Source organism: Sebastes fasciatus, chromosome 8 (assembly GCF_043250625.1).
Source record: "Sebastes fasciatus isolate fSebFas1 chromosome 8, fSebFas1.pri, whole genome shotgun sequence".
Taxonomy (NCBI): Eukaryota; Metazoa; Chordata; class Actinopteri; order Perciformes; family Sebastidae; genus Sebastes; species Sebastes fasciatus.
The window spans coordinates 3,135,678-3,161,142 of record NC_133802.1 but is presented as its reverse complement, the minus strand read 5'-3'; the positions used below and the strand labels follow the sequence as shown (position 1 = coordinate 3,161,142).

Genomic DNA, 25,465 nt, shown 5'->3' with positions numbered 1-25,465 from the left:
GCATGTGATTATCATAAAATGGTCATACAGTATATGTAAAGGGGAGACTTGTGGGTACCCATAGAACCCATTTTCAATCGCATATCTTGAGGTCAGAGCTAACATGACATGGTATCCATGGATTTAGGTTTTCTACTGTAGTTTCATATGATATCTATACCTTCACTCTAGCTCTAAAACTGAACCTGCTCCAGCCTCTGAAAGACCGGGTCTCAGGGGGTTAATATCTAGACCTGAGCTGCTGTCATATTTTGGAAAGATGGTCCAAACAGAATTGGTCTAAAGATGTTTAGGTGACACACACCCCTCCCTTTGCCTCAGACAGAGTGAACCCAGCTAATTTTTCTCCGTCTGTGTTACCAGTTGATCATTTACCTCGACATTAGAGGCTGACTGCTGAACGGTTCTCAGCCCATAAATGAATCATCGGGCTCCGAGCACGTCGAGTCGCCCCCCCGCGATGCCATCTAATCCCATAATGGTCATGATAATGATGGAGCCACGGGTGGCGTCATTACAAGGGGCAGTTTCCATGACAGCACCCCTCAACCCCTCTAACAACAAAAGCTCAAATAAAAAGGTACACTAGAGGAGGAAGGAGTTTGCTCGACTTTGGGTGTAAAACGCTCCTCTTTGAGCGCTTCTCATCAGAAACTATTTGATGCCTCCGTCTGCTTTTTCCCCACTAATCTGCAGACACACCACATTTAGCTGAGTGATCCGCCCCTCATGCGTGAAGCCTCCCAAATGAAAATCCCTACGGAAGCCTGGCTATCGTCTCTTGCTTACTCTTGATACCGGAGTGTATACTCTACCTACCTTTAGGTTCACACTTTTAACCATCAAGCCCCTCAGTACTGACACACTGGCACCCTGTCTCAGTGTACACAATGCCATGTACTGTTTGCATTGACACCAGTGCTTGAAGGGGAAAAATATAGGTGCTCTCTTATTCACATCTTGGCGTGTGTATTGGCCGGCATCAGCAATCTTATTCCAATTTATTCTTATTTCTTTAAGCATGTTATACTGTGTCAGTCATAATCAGCTGGGATTTTAATGCTATATTATCATACTTGGGCTAGTATGCATCTTCTACAGTTGGCCTATAATACTCCAATAATATTCCATTATAGGGTTAAGGTGGTATGTTTGTATATTTACCCATAGTGTTAATAGTAAAGTGCTTTCCTGTGTTATTTGTAGCCTATAGTCGGGTATCAGTCAGGTTTTAGGAGCAGTGTTCCAGTCAGGATGCTGCTACATATTATACAGCAGGATAAAGAGACACATTCTCAATTTCTACAGTGAATAAAAGATACTAGGAGATATTAGGTTTTGGGGTCCTCCATAAAGAATATTTTAAGGTTTTTGACTCAAAATTATGCAATTTTACATCATTTTGGACAATTATTATTACAAGTTCAATGATAATTTTATTATTTACACATATGCCTTCGTCTGAACGAGGGCTGTCAATAATAACGCAAATTCGTTTTAATGCCACTAATTTCTTTAACGCATTAATGCAACTTTTTAGCTAATAGCAGGCTCAGTTTTAAAGCTAGTGAAAATATTGGCATCATATGAAACTAAAAAACCCTAAGGAATCCATCGGTACCAACCATGTCATACTAGCTTGTTGCGAACGAGGCTAAATAACGCTCCAAATTTATGCTCAATTTTGGTGAGGAAAAACTGGCATGGCCATTTTCAAAGGGGTCCCTATACTTCTGACCTCCAGATATGTGAATGTAAATGGGTTCTATGGGTACCCACGAGTCTCCCCTTTACAGACATGCCCACTTTATGATAATCACATGCAAGTCATAGTCAAGTCAGCACACTGACACACTGACAGCTGTTGTTGCCTGTTGGGCTGCAGTTTGCCATGTTATGATTGGAGCATATTGTTTTATGCTAAATGCAGTACCTGTGAGGGTTTCTGGACAATATTTGTCATTGTTTGGTGTTGTTAATTGATTTGCAATAATACATATATAAATATGTTTGCATAAAACAAGCATATTTGCCCACTGCCATGTTGATAAGAGTATTAAATACTTGCCAAATCTCCCTTTAAGGTACATTTTAAACAGATAAAAAATGTGCGATTAATTTGCGATTAATCGCAATTAACTATGGACAATCATGTGATTAATTGTGATTAAATATTCTAATCAATTGACAGCCCTAGTCTGAACATTTAATTCTTCTGAAAATGTTTGCCCTGAAAGAGCAGATTCAGAAAACTTTTTAATAATGTTTCATTAATTATATTTGTTCACAAATAAAAAAAAAGTTATGGCGAAAAGTTCACTAGTTATTTTACAAAAAGGACGTGAACATTGTATTGATAAAGTACAGCACCCTCGTTCTCAACCCTCCATCCCCTGCCGTCCGTGGCCTCGTCCAGATGCTCCCCGCATAGTTTTTGTGTTCATACGGCTTATGAGGCGCGGCGCAAATACGCTGGCGCTGCGCCGTCATGAATCTCACAGAGAACCTCATATGGAGACAGCAGAGAAGAGTACCGGCAGCTTTTGAGAAGTGCTAGTGCACAAGAAAAAGTCACGGTACGCCAAGGATTAAAATGAAGAAGTGCCGGTACTGTGTACCGCTGAGTACTGGCTCACTTTGAGCACTGATTGGCACATAAAGCTGTAAAGAATTGATTAAGTCATGTTGGGAAGCTGTGATCAAAGGATTGTTCATAGTGTTTTATTCAGGTTTCCTCTCTCTGCTGATCAGGTCAGGTTATATGAGCCCAGCCGGCACCCATTTGCTGCTACCGAGAGTCATAGGTGCAAAATCCAGTCCTCGTTTTAATGAAGTCCTGCTGGAGCTAGTGCGTGAGAGGGAGAGACTGAAGCAGACACCTCTGTGATGTTCACATTTCATATCTGCCTCTGCCCAGGAGCTTGCCTTTTGTGAATTATTAAGCAGAGGGCTCTTTCTTCTCTTCGCCTGTTTCTTTTTTTTTTCTCCGTTCTCTACATTTTCTCACTTTCTCTTCCTCTTCTTTTTTCTCGCTCCTCCATGTCAGTTCAGCCAGCTTTTGGCTGAAGCCGTGGCTCTCGCTGAGATGCAAATGGCAGCCTTTGAAGGGGCACATTGGGAACGTCAATTAATCCAGGCGTTTGCTCTCCGGGAAGAAAAAAAAAAAGGCTGTGCAACCATTGTTCGTAGGCCGTTTCATCTCTACTGTGCTACAGGGCCATGTCTTTATCCGCTGTCCCCGTGCCACCGGATTTGGCGGACTCTTCAAAGATTCAGGATACATCAGGATAGGCACAAAGGCGAGGAAATGACATAGGAAGCAGAGGTGTCACAGGAATAGGGCTGTGTTGCATACTACATCATATCTCCTTTCCTCCCCCAAATCTTTTCTAACACAAATGCTAGCTGTGCTCTAACGTACGTCCCCGTCACCTATGCCCTCTCCAGCCCCAGACCTTTCTCCAACCTCTACTTTACATTCTCCTCGCTTCCCATCCACCAAGTTCCCACCTCTAACTTTGCTCTCTGTCTCAGATCTCAGCATACCCAGCCCCTGCCTGGATAAGGTGTGCGATCACGGGGCGGTGTGCGTGGTCAAGAACAACGAGCCGGTGTGCGAGTGCCCCGAGGCCTGCCCGCAGATGTCCGACCCCGTGTGCGGATCCGACGGCCACAGCTACGGCAGCCCCTGCGAGATGCGAGCGATGGGCTGCGCCCTGCAGAGGGACATTCACATCCAACACAAAGGACCCTGCGGTGAGTAACCGCACAATAGTCACATCCAGGGTCTGAAATTCACTTTCCCTACCTGCCACTGTGACAGGCAAGCTTTTTTTTTTTGTATGCCACTCAGAAATTTTATCTGCCACTTTTTAAATTGATGTGCTACATGAAGGAATAACATTTTAAATCTGATGTCATTCAATGTTCAATATATTTTACGCAGAAAACATTATATACATGATAAATTACAGTGTTTGAATTACACCGTAGCTTCCGGGGAAGCCCTATTTTTGGTGGGTGGGAGGGTACTGTACATAGTACTGTACTTTGTTATTATCATCTATAGTGGTTATTTGCATAAAAACACACAATTCAACTGATTATTGAGTATTACAATATTTGCTTTGATTAAAAAAAAATCTTGGCAAGCTGCTTAAAGCTAGTGTTAGGAAGGTAGACAGGTCATAATTTTCTCTATTATCTATTTTATATTGCTGTGAAAACCTCTCCTTCAAAAAACTGGATTTATTCAGGTTTCTCACCAAAAACTTAATTTTACGAGATTAAATTTGAACACATTATGAGAACATTGTAATTTACCTTTGCCCAATAGTCATTTTTACCGAGCAGAGCTTGAACGCCTCATAATAATAACTCAATGGAACCTCCGGTAACGTTAGTAGCTCCGTTATTTAACCAAGCAGGACTGTGCTGCCCACCGGCTGCTAACAGCTAACGTTACTATCTCTCCTCCTGTTGATTTCAACACAGATTTGTTGTTCACAGTGAAGCATTATCAGGGAAAAAATAAGGCGCGCCCCCTCATGTTTAGTAGGAGTAGCGCCATGCTTTTGATTCCTTTTTTTTCTCTCTCGGCCATGGCTCCGGTCCCAAACAAACTTAAACATAACACAGCGTGTGTATGCTTCATTGTGAATGCGTAACTGTCAAAAGCATCAATACAGAAGAATCAATAGTCACGGAGACATGAGATGACAAGGAATCGGACAACTAGGAACCCGTTCTTAACGGGAACCTATTCTCTATTCCAAAAACCAGCGTTTTCCCTGCCTACCAATGTGGCGGATGGCCTGACGATTTTACCCGCCACTGCCAACAATTTACCCACATTTTGCGGGTGGTGGGTGCTAATTCCAGACCCTGGTCACATCACACTAGGGCTGTCCTGAAAACCATTTTTTGGGCTTCGAAGCTTCGGTGACAAATATTTGAAAGTATTCGAAGCTTCATGGCGTGGCGCAACGCAGCAGGCTGACATGTTCTTCTGTTAGTCTGTCTCCGTCTCCGCTGTTTCAGTACACGCAACAAACTACGATATCCGTCTGAGAATAACTAATATTGTTGAATATGAATAATGAATAATGTTGTGGGATTATTCCTTATTTCATGGGCTATTTGGGATCTAAACTGTATTAGCATACTTGCCAACCCACCCAATTTTCCCGGTAGACTCCTGTTTTTCATTGCCCTCTCTGGTTCCCTCCCTCGGGTCACAATCCTCCTGATTTTTTACCTTTTTTTTTTCCTTTTCGTTATCTCTACTTGTTTCTGGCGCTGTACAGAGTGTATAAGCCTTACTGTTTCCACCCGGATAAAAATAGAGCTACACCGAATGTAGTTTTCAGAGGGAAGAGTGCCGCTCACGACTGTAGATATACGCTCGCGACAAATCTCAGTTTGAGCTGCACTCGCTGCACATCACAGCATGCAGCACCCAAAGTTTGGCTTTGCTGGACGCAGTGAAAAGCCGTCATGGCGTGGCTCCAATAACGGGTTTCAGAGCGCAGTGGTGCCGTTGTCATGTTGTGTCTGAAAGGGCCTTCAGTGAGAGAGAGGAGAGAGAAATGGAGAGTATTAAGAGAAAGAAATACTCAAGCAGGGGCAAAAAATGACTGAATGAGTGAAAACTGATGAATATTAGTATATGCCAGAGATTCACACAATATCACGCCAGAGGGGCAAATTATTTTGTTTCCTTTTTCTGAGAATTAAAAGTTGAATTAAAAGTAGGGCTATTTAGCATAAACCTGTGTACTTTATAATTATAATTATGTAGTTGTTTTCATTCTTTAAAAGTCGCCAGAATGCAGGAAACAAAGTCTCTGAAACTCTGGGGGAGGACGTCCAGACCCCCCGCTATGATTTTGAAATCCTCCCAATTTTTTCAAGGTTGGCAAGTATGTGTATTAGTACATGCTTATATATATATACTGTATATATATATATATATATATATATATATATATATATATATATATATAAAAAAAGAAAAACAAAGCATTCCAATACTGACTTGGAGGTTGATTACCATGGCAATGATGGAAAGCTTCAGAGCATTCAGGTCATCACACTATACAGTCATTTACTATGCGGTCACAAAATCTCTATGAAATGTGTGAATTGTAGCTCACAGGTAGGGAAAGAGCTCTCTTTGTGGAACATAATTAAACTCAAATTAATTAACATCACCCAGAGGCACATTATAATCCACAGACATTAACAATTAACACATATGGAATTATATTCACGGTGACCCCCTGGGGGGCTTTACCCATTTACATCCAACAAAGATAAAACAATACTTAATACATCTTAAGGAATTTTCTTATCCCTCGTCCATTACTCCTCACCTCTTCCCTCCTGCTCTTCTTCAGCCCTTCCACAGAGACTCCAATTTGCCTGTTTTGACCTTTATGTGAAGATGCACTTTAACTCCTGATGAGAGAGAATGCGGAGCATACTTGTCTGTAATTGGCTACATGAGTCACTTGGCTTTGTCTTGTAATGTCGGAGTATCAGCTAGTCATTAGTGCACCAGCGACAGCGGAGCTTCAAGTGGTAAAAATATCTCCACATCCACTAAGCAGGCACACAGCCACATGGGCAGATTTTAACAGCTCGGTAAAACCCACTTAGTGAATGCTCTTGATGGCTTAATGCCATCTTGGAAGGCCAATTTTCCCATGGACTCTAATTGGTGATTGAGTGTTCTTCCTTGTCAAACATCAAGCCATTTTCCACGTTAAAGCAGCAGTAGGCAGATTGGACAAAAATGATTAAAAAAATATATTTTTATAAAACGGTCATTAAATCCTGACAGAAGTGGATGAGATGGGTAAGCTGAAAAAAACAAACATGTGCCAATGGTATCCTCCGGTGTCCTCCGGTGTCCTCCGGTGTCCTCCGGTGCTCCTAATGGCATCTGCAAGATTTCACAGACGGGAGGAAAACAACCAATCAGAGCCAGAGCTGGAGCCTTGTCATCTCTGAGCAGCTTTCAATCATTTGCAAACTCCGATCAGCAGCGCTGATCAAACATGAATCAATATTCTGTTACTGTAATGCCTATTTCTCTCCTCAGATGTTTTCAGAAACATCTTGTAGTGTACTGTTTAGCTGTAAAATGAGAAAGTTTGTGACCCGGCAGCCATGTTGAGATCAAGTTGAGGAAATACCAAGCACCGCTCACCAGACGGAGCAAACTTTCGCTAGTGATTGACAGCTGCCTCCGTTGAATGTAAAAGCCAATAGGAACGCTCTCTCTCAATGAAATGACCTGTGATTGGCCAAAGTCTCCCGTCACAGGCTACATTTTTTAAATCCTGAAAACAGAGCCATGAGGAGGAGCAGAAGTCTAGTTTTCTCTCAGAACACTTGAATTACAATATGCTGAAAGGTTATTATGGAAATGTTCTGCCTACTGACACTTTAAATGAGTTTGTTTGGGGAGTTTCCTTATCTGAAGAGAGGGTCGAACAAGACAGAGGGGGTCGTATGCTGTACAGATTGTAAAGCCCCCTAAGGCAAAATTTTTGATTTGCAATATTGGGCTGTATAAATAAAATTGACTTGACTTGAGACACACTGGGCAAAAGCACAGCAGTTATTAGCCCCTTGGCCTGACTCTGTCAACTCATTCACTCTGTTTTACTACAATAGATTTTTTTTCTGCAAATTTTGAAGACCATAACAGTGAAAATGAGCTGATCTCTGCGGTGCTGTATTTGTGGACGAGCTGAGCAGTTAGCTGAATGATCAATACAGCTGAATTAGTTTCACGTCGCCAGTATGGAAATTGTACTGTTTTATCCTAGAATGTGCAGTTTTTATGGGTCGAGTTTGTTTGCACGATTGTTTTGTGAAATGAATAGTGGTTTGAGTTTCTTTCTGTGCTGACAAGATGACAGGGTTAGTTGTTGGAGCTGTCCCACGCTCGCCTCCCTCTCTGCCTGCCCGTGTTGCATCAGTCATCTTCCCCTCCCAGCCGCCTCTAAATTGAAATCCAGCGCAAGGATGTATGCCAACAGGAAATGGAGCGAGAGGCAGTGTTTGGTAGCTGTGCAGGCGGGCTGACTCAATTTGGTGCGCCGCACCGCAGGTAGACGGCAGGTCTGTCGGCCCGGGGTCCCTCGGCGGTAATGAATAGTCTTTATTTTAAAAAGCGAGAGGCAGAGCGAGCTGGCGAAGTGCAGGGGCCCTGTCTGTAATCCAGCACTATGGATGGTTCTTGGCTCCCAGAGGAAACAGGCCTGCGTCAGCGCAATGGTGCCATAAAAATGCTGAGGCTTGCCAGGCGCGAGCCAGCCGAGGAATGATGGCGATGATAATGTGGGTTATTTCTGGGCTGTTTGCACAGCTTTACTGGGCCGCATTCAGCACCATAACAACTGACTGACTTAAGCTATTATCTCACCTAATTATCACAGGCTATTCCCCCCAGTAATATACTATACATGTTTATGGAGCTGAAAGGGAGAGAGAGGAGGAGAACATATGCTGCCTTCAGGTGCTGTAGGAAGTATCGGTATTAAAAGTTGAAGGCATGAGGAACAGTGGTGAATAAAGTAAGAATGATTCTGTGATATCCAGGTTGTTGAGTAACTCCAACCCTTATCCTGTAGAAGAGCATAAGAAGTGATGAATTTTATTATATGTTTGTTTCCCATTCTGAGCTGATAATTGGCATTATATGTCCAGATTTATTGCTTTCATTCTCAATTTTTTTATGCCTCCGCACCAGCAACAGCCTTGGCCAGAGGCATTATGTTTTCAGGTTGTCCATCCATCCTTCCAGTTCATTCTCGAGAACGCGATATCTCAGGAATGCTTGAAGGGAATTTCTTCAAATTTGGCACAAACGTCCATTTGGACCAAAGATGTATAAAGAGAACTGGATACAGCGTTGGAGGCAGGCGACTGTTCATTCCTAAGAGAGTTGCTCAGTGGTGCATGAAGCCAAAATGGCTCGACTGCTGAGTGATAAAGTACCGGGATCATCCAGCGATCTTATGCATCCATTGGGCCCATAGAGCAGGCGCGGTAGCGTTTCCTTTAACTCCGCCTCCTAGTCCTCGGTCTAGCCTCGGTCTGGGTCTCATTCACATGAACGGAGGAAGGGAAATAAGTCTGGATTCGGCAATTACAACTTTTAGGACCTAATGATTTAAATAAGGGCTATTCAAGTGTTCGTACTGGGAAGTCGATTTACCTCAAAATAAAGTTATCTGCTGATTTACAGACATCTCTTTCCCAATGTAAGTCTATGGGAAAAAGTATTTTTGGGCCCAATGTTATCACATGATGGACACAGACATTGTAGTACCACTGTTTGGCCACTAGGAAAATTTGCATCAAAGTGTTTTGGTGGCCAAAGGTCAAGGTCACTGTGTCCTCACGTCCGTCCCATTCTCGTGATATCTCAGGAACGCTTGAGCGAATTTCTTGAAATTGGTATGAAGAGAACTGGATACAGCGTTGGGGGGCAGGCGCCTGTTCATTCCTAAGAGATTGAGAATTTTGGTGGTCAAAGGTCAAGGTCATTGTGACCTCACGGAACTCGTTTCTGGCCATAACTCATATGCTAATTATGACAATTTCACACAAATCACTAACAGGATAAAATGATGAAAGGATGACATTTTGGACGGACACGGATGTAAACTGCAACTTCACTGGCTGGCGGAGGCGTACAGCCGCGAGGCGGTATTTCGAGTTAAAACCTGAATGATATGCAACATTTTCATCCTTTCGTTCTGCAACGTTAGGTCTTTATATGGTGTGATTTCCAAAATAGCCGTCTAGATGTTTATGTTTTTGTTTGCTGCTCTGTTTTGTTATTTCCATCCAAATGCACTCTAATGTGTAACTTGTCAGATTTATGGCTTTCAGACTCAAAAGTAGGGGCTTACGGGAGGCAGGTGAGGGCGGCATTAGTTTTAAGAGGTGAGAGGTGCCGCAATAGAAAACAACTGGGCGTGTGTGCTTTACTGTGTGTGTGTGGCTTACTACAGCCTCTCATGGGCCTAGCCATAATTTCATTTCCTTCCCTGCGGGCTGGAAAAATAGCGGTTATCTATATGGCTCAGGTGCAACCCGATAGCGATATGAGTGACATTTGTTATTATTCTGAGATTTTTCCTCCTTACTGCATTTGAGTGGCGTGCGACCTTGTAAGGTGCGCCGGGAGAGGTGCGCTCGCTTAATACACCCCCCAGCCGGATATCAGTCGCCTCGGGAAAAGGGCATTTCATACGGCTCTACCCAAACAGATGAGAGCAGAGGCGCCGCAATCATTTAAGAAAAGGAAACAAATTCCCCTTTTTTCTCCCACAGGTGTTTGAAATGATATACGCAGCTGGGTAAGAAATATAGGTCACCCCAGCAGCAGGAGAGTGGTCGGAGAGAGGCGGTGAAAACAGGACAGAGGAGAGCGGGAGGGGAAAGTAATAAATGCGGGGAGGGAAAGAGATGGAGGTAAATAAGATGAGGAGGAGCAGAGCAAGTGGGGGCAGAGTTAATAGTGTAGCAGCCAGGCAGGCATCGACAGGGGAGTTGTTATCACCCAGGCATGTTCACAAGCCTTCAAAACACAAACCAGCCTACTTATTTCTGCTTAATCCTGAGGTAATACTACGCCCAGACCCCTCAGCCACAATTCAGTTTTTTTTCCCAGTGAGGATATCAACAAAACGCTGCAAAGCTGGAGGGTCTTTGTTTTGTTTTCCTCCTCAATGACTCAATCCTTAATGCTTTCAAGGCCACTTTTATATACCATCAACCTGCCCCTATTTCTCAACACAAACACTGCCACCAAACACAACAAGAGAAGCTGTCACAGTGCAAGAACAAACAGCAGCAGTTCCCAACTTTAGATCCAGAGGACTTTAAGGGGACCTCGACTGAATTCTAGCAGTTTTTTTGAGCGAAAGAAAAAAGTTTGGTTTGTTACATCCACACATCAAGGACTGGCCTACAACATTATGTAAGGACTGCTGATAAAGTAGTGCATGATATAGGGCTGTAAATCGATTGAAATATTTTATCGCGATTAATCACAAATTATGCACACATTTTCTATCTGTTCAAAATGTACCTTAAAAGGAGATTTGTAGAAGTATTTAAAGATAGGGTCGACGATGTTGGAAAGCTAGCATAATTTGAAAGTAGCATCGCCTCAGGAGCTCCCTCTCGTATTTCGCTTTAACCTCCCCTCCCCTTGGGGCTCCTTCCAAGGCCACGCCCTATGACTTGCCCCAAACTGCATGTGATTACATAAAGTGGGCATGTCTGTAAAAGGGAGACTCGTGGGTACCCAGAGAACCCATTTACATTCACATATTTTGAGGTCAGAGTCACATATTTTGAGGTCAGAGGTCAAGGGACCCCTTTGAAAATGGCCATGCCTGTTTTTCACCAAAATGTAGCCTACTTTTGGAGTGTTATTTCACCTCCTTGGTGACAAGCTAGTATGACATGGTTGGTACCAATGGATTCCTTAGGTTTTCTAGTTTCAAATGGTGCCAGTCACTAGCTTTACAACTGAGCCCGCTACAACCTAAGAATTGAAAGTGCATTAATTAGTTAAAGAAATTAGTGGCTTTAAAACAAATTTGAGTTCCGTAGTGACTTGGTCAAACAACAGCCTAAATTCAGCAGGCCATGTTGTTACTCAATGCCCAGCTTGTGATGAATGACGCGCAAATATCGTCCCAACTCCTCTGAACTGGGCGCCAACGCTGGCTCAAAGCTTGCCTGAGTGTTGCATAAGTGTAGCTGATTCTCAGTCTATGTCCACATGCCACAAGCCATTATTGGGCCAGAAACAGGTCACATTTTTGGGGCTGACTTTTAGCTGCAATTAGACTGTATCAGATAGTTTGAATACAGTTGGTATTAGATTTTATAAGGGGCTGGCATAAGAAGATCTTAAAGTATCTTACTTTGATCTTGGACACACTGTGTTATACTGTATTTTCCAGGCTGGAGAGGTTCTTGCATTGGCAGACATGAAAGTAAATCTGAATGAGATGAGAGATCCCAGGTTAATGTTAGTCGTAATGCCTTGCCTTAGCCTGCCAGACTTTTTTACTTTTTCATGGTTGTGAAGTTTTTCACTGAAACTCAGAATTAGTGATGACAGCCTCGGAGATGACTGAATCTGAAATGACAGAAAGTGGACACCTTAACATTACCGGTAATGGCGACAATTCTCCTTCCGTGTCTGGCTTTGAACTGAGAGCTCCCCTTCCTTTTCTGTCTGTTTGCGACGCGTGTTGTCTGGAGGGTCAGGCAGTGTGGAGAGCCAGGTGCGAGGGGCAAGAGCTGATAAAGAAGCAAGGCTGCTATCAGGACACCGGGCCTGATAAAGGACAACACTCGCCACTTCCACTTCCTGATTTATAGCTGCCACAACCACAGAGGAGCCACGGCCACAGCAACCCCAATTTTTATGTTTTGTTTATATATTTTTGTCACAGAAAATCCTTCCTAGCTATTATAAAGCCTCTTTATCTGTTTGTGCCACAACCTTCAAACCCACTCGCAGTGTTGCGATAGAAGGAGCAACATTTGAACACTGACAATAGATTATTATTTAGTCTGAGTCGTATATGGGTACCCTAATATTACACTATGTGATTGTGATTGTAACACCTCATTCCAAAACCATGAGTATTAATATGCAGCTATAACAACCTCCAGTCCTCTGGGAAGGCCTTCCACAAGGTTTTGGAACCTGGCTGCAGGGATTTGCCCCCCATCCAGCAAACAAGAGCATTAGTGAGGTCTGCCACTGATGCTGAGTGAGGCCCCATTTGCATTCGGTGTTCCAATAAATTCCAAAAGTGTTGGACGGCTCAGTGCGAGCCAGCACAGTTGTTCCACTCCAAAGTCAGAAAACCCTTCTTTTATGGTCCTGGCTTTCTGCACAAATGAATTGTCGTGTTGAAAGAGGAAAGAGTCCTTTAAATTGGAATTAAGGGCACTAGCCCAAACCATGAGTAACAGCCCCACATCAAAATTGCACACCGGTTTAACAGAACAACGCATCCTCATACAACAGTCCGAATTAAATATTAGGAAAAGTTATTCCTCAGTTTTCGTGTGTTTTCCTACGAATGTCCAGAAACAGGTGTGTATTTCCGCTTGTTACATGCATACAGTCTTTTCAGAATAAACTTCCGTCTTCACAGGAAACAATTTGGTTAGGTTTAAGTAACAAAACTACTTAGTTAGGTTTAGGAAAAGATCGACTTGGTTAGGTTTACGCAACAAAACTATGTAGTTAGGTTTAGGCAACAAATTACTCAGTTAAGTTTAGGCAACAAAACTACTTACTTAGGTTTATGAAAAGATCGACTTGGTCAGGTTTAGACAACAAAACTAAGTTGTTAGGTTAGGTTTAGGCAAAAAAAACTACTTAGTTAGGTTTAGGTAACAAGACTCATTAGTTAGGTTTAGGAAGAAATCAACTTGGTTAGGTTTAGGCATCACAACTACGTAGTTAGGTTTAGGAAAAGATTGACTTAGTTAGGTTTAGGCAACAAAACTATGTAGTTAGGTTAAGAAAAAGATCAACTTGGTTAGGTTTAGGTAACAAAAGTACATAGTTAGGTTTAAGCAACACAACTACGTAGTTAGGTTTAGGAAAAGATCAACTGGTTAGGTTTCGACAACAAAACTAGGTAATTAGGTTTATTCAACAAAATGATTATTAAAAGAAATCTATATATATAATTATTATTAAAATAACTACGGAAGTGGCGTAACTTAAGTACAGAAGTAACGTGACAAATAAATCAATGTTGACTTCTGGTTTTACACAGGGTACGAACACCGGCCTGCTGGGCGAAAGTCTGGTGTCTTTTTGACAAACCCATCCAGACACGACCTCCTCCCTACACAACATACGTGGTGCTTTATACTTCTCGGTTCCCAATTAAGTGGATTAAATACAAATTACTTTTGTGAGATAGAAGTGCGTTACTCTTTGTAGGTATAGCTACAAACGTTGTATGAGAACAGCCTGAACAGAAACATTGGTCCTGCATGCTCCGCTCATATCATTTTTTCCAAAAATGGCCTGGGAATTTGTAATTTTACTAGTATACAATATATTGCTCCTACAGGCAATATGCTGTATGTTAAGAGCCACCCTTGGCCATATCCAGTTCACAATCAAGACCAATCCACGAAGGGAATGGATGCCAGCACTAGATGGAGAGATGAAGGAAATGAACAAGTCTTAATAAACAGATTAATAACGTGGAAGGTTCCGACGGTCAGCCTCAGCTCTCTCAATTAGTGCTAAATCAGCAGCGGTTATTAGCCTGCCCCTAATTGGATCCGATAGAGAGCTGTGTTAATGCAATCCTCCAGGTGTAATTGGTGTCAGAAGGAGAGGCACATCCACTGCTAGCGCTGTCTGCGTACGAGGCCTCGCGTTTGCCTTCTCATTTGTTTCCTGCCCCTGTGTGACATCAGTCAGCACCCTGAACATGTCTGATCCCACCTCGCTGCTTCTTCAGAGAAAAAAAAAGGTTGCCTCCAGAAGCAGGCGGTTCCTCAAGAGATGATCAAAGGGAATCCTCCCAACTAATAAGGAACGTCTCAAAAGATCTCTAAGGGGCATCTCAGCGCTGGTCTTCTGGCAAGAAAATACAGACATCATCTGCCTGATTCAGTTTTGAAGTGTGGGAAAATAGCATATTTATAAGCAGATATGAACAACCTTGCAAAGTGAGAAAACACAGCCAGAAAAGTGTGACTTTTCTCACTCAGCTCTGACTTTTATACCGTCTGCCACTCAAGCATCCCCACAGGGATGGTGAGGAGTAGAGATGTCACGAGAACCGAGAACCTTCAGTAACAAGTCAATTCAATTCAATTTATTTTTATATAGGATCAAGTCATAACAGAAGTTAAGCTCTCGTCCTGTCGATTCCAACGCGGGAGGTGCCATTAATTTACCTTTTGATGCCTTCAGGCTCTATTCAGTAAAAAAATGTGTGAAGCTAAATTCAAACGTTATCATGATTTGTTCAAATGTAATCTTGTAAAATGTCGTTTTTGGTGAGAAACTTGAATAAATACAGTTGTTTGAAGATGTTTTCACATTTATAAAATAGATAATAGAGGGAATTATGAGCTTTTTAACTTCCTATCATAAAACAGTATTCAAATGGTAATAAAGTAGTGTATGTTGAAGTACATGGGATTTACTGTTTTTTACCGAGGTATCGAATTGGTATCGAGAATTGTGTAATTTCACTGGTGTTGGTATCGACTACTAGATTTCTGTTATCATGACATCCCTAGTGGTGAGCAGTACCTGGCTGTCACTAGAGCAACTCCAGCCATTCAGGCCAAAGAGTTCAATCCTCGTCTCATCAGACCAGAGAAGCATTCCCTTCATGCTTTCAGAGCCCTTTAAGTGTCGTTGATCAAACTGCAGCCAGGCTGTCGTGTGGCTTTTTCTCATGAGTAGCTTCAGCTCTGACTCAACTCTCCCACAACGTCCTGATTGATGGAGTGCTGCAGAGATGGTTTGTCCTTCTGGCAGACTTTTTCGCACAAGCATTTCTGAAGCTCTTTGTGTTCAGTTGTTTAGTCTCAGCTCTAGAAAGAGCAGTTTTGGGTGGTTCCAAATGTCGTCAGTGACGGAGCCCACTGTGCTCCAGGGAACTTTCAGCACTTTGGCATCTTCTGTTTTTTTCATCCTCCTCCTCCTCCTCAGATCTGTGCCACAGTAGAATTCTATCTCTGTGGAGAGTCTTTTCATTTCATTTCATGGCTCGGTTTTTAGCGCACACATGCATGTGAACCGTGACACCTTCTGATAGACAGGTCTGTGCCTTTCCAAAGTATTTCAAATCAATTGAATCCGCCTCAGGTGGACTGCAATAAAGTTTTACGCCGACTGTATGGAAACTTTGCATCTCTGCACTTCTTGTGTCTGTGCTGCTGCACTGCATCATTAAGCACTATACGCCAGGTGTCAGCAACACAGCTTGTCAAGGAGAGACAGCAACTCATTTTTACCAATTAATTGTTTAATGGCTGTTGTTCACACTATGAATGTTAAAACACAGGAAAAGTAAATCTGTAAATAGCATGTTAACGCTTTCTTTGTGCCTCAATAAAATTATCTTCACAGAAGTTGCTTTAATATTGACCACAAAAGTTCTTTAAAATGAATGTTGTGCCTATAGTTATGTAGTTTTTGTGAATATGTACAGTAAAATGCAGAGCTAAGGATGTGTAGTGAGGCAAAAACTGATTCCTTTGCAACTTTAACATCCAAACAAGATCAGTTTAAAATGCACTGCAGTGTGTTTGCAGATTAATGACATGCTACAAATTTGATCCATTTTAAGTAGGGCTGTCAAAGCGTCATTAACCTAACTTGTGATTTTTAGGTTGTAGCGGGCTCAGTTTTAAAGCTAGAGTGAAGATACTGGCATCATATGAAACTAAGGCTAAATAACTCTCCAAAGTTACAGCTGTTGTTGCCTGTTGGGCTGCAGTTTGCCATGTAATGATTTGAGCATATTGTTTTATGCTAAATGCATTACCTGTGAGGGTTTCTGGACAATATCTGTCATTGTTTTGTGTTGTTAATTGATTTCTTATAATAAATATATACATACATTTGCATAAAGCAGCATATTTTCCCACTCCCATGTTGTTAAGAGTATTAAATACTTGACAAATCTCCCGTTAAGGTACAATTTGAACAGATAAAAAATGTATTTGCGATAAATCTCGATTAATAGTCTACCACACATCAAAATATCAAATGTGTAAAGGGACTTCATATTTTCCAAATTCAGGGCATTTATTAGAGCCGAGTTGCCACCAAAGTCATGTAAAAAATAGCTGAAACGCACACACTGATCCTTCTCCCTTATCTCCATCTAGATGAGGCGTGTGCCAACTGCTCTTTCGGGGCAATCTGCGATGCCCAGAGTGGCCAGTGTGTGTGTGCATCGGAGTGTGTGGAGTCCCACCAGGCTGTGTGCGGCAGCGACGGCAGCACCTACAACAGCGAGTGTGAGCTGCACGTGCGGGCCTGCAAAGAGCAGATGGACCTCCGAGTGGTCAGCCAGGGAGAGTGCAGTAAGTAATGCATGCATCTATACTATATGTCTAATATTTATTAGACTTATTAGATATTATGAGTCAAATGTAGGACATTGATAGGTAAAACACAGATGTATGGAGTTATTTTTCTCTAGCTTTGAATTAAATGTGGATAAAAAAATTTAAGTAGAGCCTGACAGGGACATCATACAGCCGCAGGCAGCCGGTTCGTAGTCTAACAAACTTGGACAGATGGAGAATTACTAAGGGAACCTGTATATGTCAGTTTTAAGAGAGGGATATTTTACAAGAGGAAGTGGCATGCATGGCAATTAGGAAAGAACCAGAGAAATCTCATTTTAAGGTCTGCTGTGAATGAAATACATCAAAACAACTCCATGCATTTGACCCATCACGCTCTGATTCAGAAACATGCGGCACCACTGTTTGTGCCTGGGGTGCCCGGTGTGTCCAGAATAAGTGCGAGTGCCCACCGTGCCCAGACGAGGCCTTCTCCCCAGTGTGCAGCAGCGACGGATCCACCTACGTCAACGAGTGTGAACTCCGCGTGTCGTCCTGCTTGCAGAAGAGGAGAATTGACGTGGCGAAGACCGGCAGCTGCGACGAAGGTAGGAAATGGACTTTGAAACGGTGTGATTGTGTTAACCAATCGGCCAAACAAATGGTGTAATTATCTTTATCAACTGACCTCTGGTATGGTGGTCCAGTCATGTGTGGATTTCCATAATGGTCGCAGATGCCACCAGCAGCATGCCAACGGGCTATCATAGCGAAAGATGGAGTGAAAGTTATACTGCGTGTCCATCAACAAAACCCTGTTACAGGTACAGAAAGGACTTCTGGGTGATTAAGTTCAGCTGCACATTTTCATGCTTAGGCCGTGCATCTCTCTTACACTTCATTTCTCCTGCTACTGCAAATTTTAAAACAACCTTTTATTTGTAATTTACCTTATTTTATTATATTTGGTCATATCTTAGTAAGAAGCCTCCTTGTTTTCTGGTCTGCTTCTTCTCTTATTTGCTGCTGCTGCTGTTTGTTGTTTATGGATCTTCCCCCATTTTACTTGTTTCAAGAGATTCAAATTATTGTTGGTCCTAATTTCATTCAGCGTTAAAGGGATAGTTCAGGTGTTTTGAAGTGGGGCTGTACGAGGTACATATCCATAGTCAGTGTATTACCTACAGTAGACAGCGGTCGGCACGCCCCCAGTTTGGAGAAGCAGACAGGAGTACCAACAAGGGAGCAGGTGTACGCTATATTTAGAATATTTTCGCCAGTTTACCTTGCCAGCGTGAGACAGCTATATAGTCCATGTTTCCGAGGGTTTCCGTTTTCTATGCTCTCACCAAAGCAACCAGACTGAAACAAGACTCGGTCAAACTGAGTATATGTCTGGACTGTGTACGGTCAGTCTGTAAATTTGTGGCTAAATTGTTACACAAGTAGTCAGTGGTCATGTCTATAATGTTAAATCCAGTGGTACATGTCCACCAAGCGGTGACGTACCCTATCGTTGAATGAACCTGATTGGTCCCTGGTTTTCTGCTCGCCGTTTCAAACAGGAAACAACATGGCGGCCTGCTCCTATACTTTCTGTTATTCTGTCTAAACAATCCACCAAAATCTACGTCTGAAAACATTTTAAGCAAGCAATAGTTTATGCCACCGCTGAATCTCGTTTCATTTTAGAACCAGATTGCCTAGTTTGACAGCTCAGTATAAGTTTCATGAGCCAGAAGTGTCGCGCTGGATGGGCTCATTTGCATAAAAAGGACCGTTCCCGCCTTTTCATTTTGAAAGAGCGACGAACAATGAGGAAACTCCAACGCTCGGCTCACCAATCGTGTCACTTCATCACTCAGTCAGTGACAGGCTTTTGCGTTTGTAGGGCTGGCCCTCTGCGGTACAGCCAAATATTTTTCATCGCAGAACACGGAAGTTGCCGGTCTTCCCCTGCCTCGACCAGTTAGTTTTGTTTGTGTTATTGTGTGACTTTGGTGAATCCGAACTAACCAAAGTCACACCGTAACACAAAATAACCGATCGAGGCAGCGGTAGACCGGCAACTCCCGTGTTCTGCGAGGTAAAAATACTGTTTTTTTCCAATGGAGTCTGGTGGCTTTGAAGAGCATGGATGGATATAAGAGTCACAAATGGTTGTCTCACGGTAAAGTAAAGCACTGAAAGAATTCTAAATACAGTGTACACTTAAGCTGATATTGATTTGTTTAGGTGGGCCTTTCTTTTAGGTGTCTAAAATATGCTTTGCTGCCGGTCCCGTCCAGAGCAGTACATTGCTTTGCTCCAGTGCAGTAACTCCTGTCTGCTTCTCCAAACTGGTGGCGTGCCAACCGTCACCTACTGTAGGTAATACACTGACTATGGATAAGTACCTCATACAACTCAAAACACCTGAACTATCCCTTTAAGCTACTGTCAGTGAATCTCAATCGTTCTTGCACAGATGTTAAAAGCCTTATAAGACATAAAAACCCTTTTGCTAGTAGGCTTTTAATGTGAAATATCTGCAGGAAGTGTTTCGTTTCACTGGCAGACAGTAGCTTAACACCGAACAAAAGAACAGCAACTAGAAGTGATTGGAGGATATCAGTGAATGAGAACAGTATTTCTTTTAAAAAGAGAAACTAGCAGTCTGCTGGGTGTCACATGAACATTTTCCTGAATTTACCACATGAGCCATGAAGTCATTTCACTCTGCTTTTATTAGGGGGGCCGGCTTTTATTTGTTTGTGTTGGCTTTTTGTTTGAGAATTTACGGCGTACATTTTATCAAGCCCTTCTATCCAATTACGCTTTTAAGTGCGTGACCGATGGCACTTAATGCGAGTATCCCTGATTTCTACGCCGGTAGCTCCGTCGTTCCGAATAAACGAGATCTAATTCAGCGTGCAAATCATATCTTGATCAGCGCTGACAGACCGAGGCAGGATATCACAGCCCCCCTCGCTCGGCCCGTCTCGGGGACAACTCTGGAGGGAGCAACGTGCCAACCTCTGGTTGTCATGCAGTCGGCTGCGGTGCCGTTCCCCCGTGACTGCTGGGTCGTCACAGCGAACATAGTCATCCTCTGACAAGGTGTGAAGGGGAGCAGATTACACCTGCCAGCAGGAGGGATGGCTGGAGAGAAGAAAAGAGGGGGCAGATGGAACACAGAGCAAATAGAGATGAGAGGAATCCTCTTCCATTTTGATTGCTAGCCAGCGGTGTTTTCTTTCTTTTCTTTTTTTCTTTCTTTTTTTTCTTCCCGTCATTGTCTACCGTATTGGCCACGGGCCCGTGAGGCGAATCGTGCCGCCAAAGCTTCTTGTGGTCGATTTAACATCATTTCATTGACTGAGACGAGTGACCTTTTTTGTATGTGGAGCATGAAGAAATGTGAAACTGCATGCCCGCGATGCAGACTCACTGTCACTACACACACACACACACTACACTACATCTACACACTCTTGCAGCCGCTTGTCTTGCATCAGGCAAAAAAATGCTCTCTTCTACCTCCCCAAGGGCATTGCTTTGCTTGTGGCGCCTAATGGCGTATCTTTTTTTCCTATTTCATTCTCTCTCTCGTACTGTCTCTGAACATCCTCCTTTTTTTTTTTCATCAGTTGCTCATTTTGATTCAGAGAAAACCATCAGGCTTACACAATAGAATCTTTTTTTTTTTTCGCTCCCTGCCATCCCACCCACTCATGTCGCTCTCTCCATTTTGCACTCTTCTCCGTCAAAATTGTGCCTCTCGACAAAAGGGGCACCGATGCTTTCACAGATAGGGGTTGGAGATGGGATTGTCTGCTATCGATAAATTTCACCCTAGGGGTTGAAATCTGCAGGCTCTGTGTCCTCCTGGTCCTTTTCAGTCCCCTCAGATCTGACCCAGACACTCCACAGGAAGTCTGGTGTGATTGTAAAACGACCAAGACCAAGTGGCTGTTTTTCCCCCACTTGAAATATCTGTGTTTGGCTGTGAGGATGCTGCAAAAAGGGTTTTGTTGTTGATGTATGGATCCCTGCCTAGCTGTACAGGTGGTTTAATAATAGTATATATAGTGTATTACAGCAGTGTGTCACAATCCATAAGAGCAAAGACTGTATTTTCTAGACAGCAGCGAAGCTCTACATCACCGGTGTGCACAACCCCCCCACTCCATACTTCATATCTAAGATAAGCCAGCAGAGGAAGTGAACGTGTGATTTATACGCTTACGTATAGACCTGACTTAAGAAGCATCCTCATTAGTCTTGCTGGGGGTGGGGAGGGGGGCCACGGAGCATAAAAATGGAAGTTGTTTTCTTCCGCCTTTTGTTTAACAGTAATGAAAAATGACAGTGTTCCCACTGTTGGCCATACAGGGAAATTTATCACCTGTTTAATTTCACACTCGGGTAGGCCTGGCCTCAGCTTCTTTTCCCCGACGCTGACAAAGTGGCAACTGAGAGCAGTGCATCACCTACGGGGGCCCCGGCCCCCTTTTAATTGAATAGGCATTTAATAAACAAGATTATGAGCGCCGGATCACACAGTGATGCACGGTCCACACCCCGTACATATTGGATCGATACAGCTCCAAAAAAGACAGGAAAGGGCATGAAAAAAAAAAAGCAAAGTAAAAAGAGCTCATCGAGTGAGATCAGCGGATTTCTCCTTCATGATCCATCCATCACCGGGCTTGTAACCTTCTGTTGAGGCAACAAAACCTCTTCTCTCCTTCACCCATCTCCAAACACCGCGTCCCCTTCTTCCCACCGGGAGTGACGCTCCATCCCTCTCTATCATGCCGAACTTTATTTTGGACTAACACGCTGTCACATCCGTCAAGAGCAGGTCGTACGAGGGACTGATAGATGGAGAGAAAACAAAGGCAAAGGCCACCGTCGTCTTCGATCTTTGCCGTGACACGCACCATGCAGAGGGGGGGATTTGTTTCGAAATGATAGATGTCCAAGTTGACATTCGCACAGGTCATGTTATCAGAGGTATCATAATGACATGGGTCGCCAATGTAGACACGACTAATCTGGTGGACAATGATCGATAGGCTGCATCTCACACACATTTTCTTTAGCGATATCCGATCCAGCTATTTGAGTCAGTATATTAGCCCGATATCCGATCTGGTATCGGTATCTGTGCATCCTTAATTATTTGGGATAGTCAAAACTGAATTACAGATGTCTGCAATTGTCAAATAGGATGTGTGACAAGTCGAGTGGCGTTTTCAGTGACATCATTGCAGATATCTGAAATACAGATATCTCTAACTGTTGTCTTGACTAGTCAGAATGACGTTATAGATATCTTGAATACAAATTCTGATTAGTCACAATGTAATTACGACTAGTTAAAGATTCCGTTGTTGATATCTCTAATGATTAATAATCTAATAATTCATTCCGGATAGTCAAGCTTAGAGCTAATAAATGTTAAAACAGCTTCCCCCAGGCTGCATCTCACACACATTTCCTCCTCTCTATCCTCTATTATTCACCCTCTTCTTCTGTTTTTTCATTAACACACACTTCTACGAGAGCATTGACGATAGCACTTCCTCCGTCACTTCTCCATTTTTCATTATTTACACTGCCAAATCCTTCTAAACGTTTTTTTCTTTTTTCCCTCTCTGTCTTCCCTGGACATCATTCTTTTGCTATTCATTTCTTTTCTTCCCTCCGCCGCTGAATCCTGTCTTCTTAATGGAGCTCCCTCGGCTAAATAGACTCTGGTTTTCTGACATGATTGACTAAAAAGGAACGGATGGGCAGCGCAGAGAGAATAGCTGATGCAGCCATCTTAGCTGGGGATGTATTAATTGAAAGGTTCACAGGCGGCGCGGGTGGCGGGCGCATCAAAGAGCAACAGCTAATTAGGACCCCCTTCGTCCTTCACTTTTATTTATTCCATTCTAATGTCTTTACCTCTTTTATTTATTTATCTAGTCTCTGCACGGGGGTGCCTGAGCGGAATATGAATTGGCTACTCCCGCATTTCCATTTTATTGTGTCGTGCTGAGCTGGCGTGCACAGATACAGGTAGCCTCCGCTCTTATTGTTCCTCTTTCTGATCTGTTCCGGAGTCAGCTGATGACATCTGAAGTACCCTTCAGATACCTGCGATAATGTCACTGGCAGTTGAAAAGCCATTAGCCTGTGCATTAGCCCCGTCACAAAATGTTATGTTTAACTGGGGCTGTAGCTCGCAATCGATAAGCAGCTACAACAGCAAAATCAAGCAAAAGGATTCGGGTCGGAGGTTCCGCCGCCTTCAAATGGAGACAGAGCGAGTCCTTAACAAGTCCTGATGCTTGTGGGGGGGATGTGGCCTCTACACAAAGCTCCAGCTCCTCTGGTGTATCCACCGCTAATGAAGTGAAGGCCCCTCCACTGTATCGACCACTCAAAGCTGTCACAGCCCATTGCTGATGACCCATATCAAAGACCGGCCCCGCCCCTGCACTCTGACCTGCTCCGTAATCTACTTTAGAAGATGGGTTATGCTAAGTGGCACTTCCATCGCTGCCACATTGATTTCACCATTAGAGGTGAAGCATCAATACAGTTGAATGAGCCCTAAAAGAAGACAGGAAGAGGAAAGAACGCCTCGATTACCTGATGTGTTTTTTTTGTGAGTCTCTCGTCTCCACTGGGAGCTTTTAGTTGGACGGCGTTCCTTTTTTTTTTTTTTTGAATAACAAATTTGTTTCAGATGAACTTTCTGCCAGCCCACGGGCTGCCTCTCGCTCCGTCTGACATTCTCTCTATCTTCGGCGCTGATGCTTTCATTCCCTGCTTCCGCACACGTTCACCTAATCTCCCTCAGGAGTTCCACTCTAGGTGAAATTTGCAACTTCAAAAGCCGGATCCTCCCCCTCTCTTCGCCCGCGCTCTGCAACAGCCTCCCATTTGTTTTTCATAAATGAAACTCCAAACGGTCCCGCCGGTTACGTTTTTTTTCCCCTCTCCTTCATGTACGGATTGCTTACCTTGTGCTAAAGTTTTGTTCAACACTGACAACAGTTTTGGACAATGATTGTGGGACACGGTTTGGTCTCGCTACCTCTTTTAGACCGTACTTACTGCGATCCAGAAAAGTGCACTTCTCTTATATTACAAAAATAGTTCACCAAAATATGTTTCTGAAAACACTTTACGTGAGAAATAAGCGATGCAGTTGCTAAGTCCGTCTTATTTCGGATTGACAAGGGTTAGTTTAAAGGTTTCTCGGGGTGTTTCCAGAGGCGGCGAGTCACACCGGATGCCCCTGATTTGCATAAAGTAGCCTGGACGTCAACTTTATGCAAATAAGGAGCGGCCAACGTGACATCCCGTCTCTCGAATCGCGCCGCCACGCTACCAGAATGCATTGCACGGCTGCTTACATAGACAATGAATGGGAAACATGGAAAGGACAGACACTGTGGACATGTACCATTAGCCCTCTAAGCGGAGCTGAAATTAAAGGCGAGCGCACGTGACGTTACATCCGTTAGATTTTCCCGGAAAATCGTCCTGCATTCTTCACATTAAAAGCGGTCTACAGGCTGATAGAGGAAACACAGAAAGTCGCAGAAGGTCTCATTTTTTATGTTAGGTTACAACCTGTTCACACATTGGCAATAAAAAAACTATTAAAACACATCCATACGTGTACAAACTCACTCCCAGCCCTTTAAAGAGTTGCCGGGACAACTTTCTTTAAAGTTTTTCGGCGATAATTAGATGTTGCAGAGCACTTTGCAATTAGTTGTGTTCTCATATCAGGAAGCAGGCACCCATAAAGCAGGCCTCGCCACAGATTCTCTCTGCACACTTGGAGGCCAGCGTTAATACTTCCCTCCCCTTTTTGTCTCTGATTTAATTGAAATGAAAAGGATGCCTCGCTGGTGGTGCCGAGATGTTGTGTCTAATTTATTTAGTCAATCTCTCTCCCTCACTCCAGTCGGTCATTATCTTGTACTACCAGCAGCGCCTTCGGTTCCCTCTCCCCACCACCAGCGTGAGGGAAATGTAAATCATCTGTTAACTTTGTTATGTTCCTGATGTTTAAATGTAGCCTGAACTTAAAGAGGGATGAAAGTAGGACACTGTTTCCACTGATGCACTGATAAAGGGTGTGTTAGTATGTTTTATTAATGTGTATTTCTGGTTGTGTTTATAATGCAGACTGTGGCTCAGGAGGGTCAGGCTCAGGCGCGGAGAGCTGCGAACAGGACCGCTGTCGCATGTTCGGAGGCTCGTGGGACGAGGACGCAGAGGACGACCGCTGCGTCTGCGACTTCACCTGCCAAAGTGTTCCCAATAACCCGGTACGTGGTTTAATCCT

The 25,465-nt window shown here is 43.3% G+C and overlaps 1 protein-coding gene across 4 annotated transcripts in view; it reads left to right on the top strand.

Annotated features, from left to right (window-relative positions):
- Positions 1–25,465, top strand: part of agrn (agrin) — a 349,702-nt gene that overhangs the window by 245,101 nt on the left and 79,136 nt on the right. For all 4 annotated transcript variants that reach the window (XM_074642837.1, XM_074642838.1, XM_074642840.1 and 1 more), the window contains 4 exons: positions 3,535–3,756; positions 16,942–17,139; positions 17,532–17,732; positions 25,306–25,448. In XM_074642837.1, the coding sequence (XP_074498938.1) occupies positions 3,535–3,756; positions 16,942–17,139; positions 17,532–17,732; positions 25,306–25,448 (764 nt within the window). The remainder of the gene's footprint in view (positions 1–3,534; positions 3,757–16,941; positions 17,140–17,531; positions 17,733–25,305; positions 25,449–25,465) is intronic.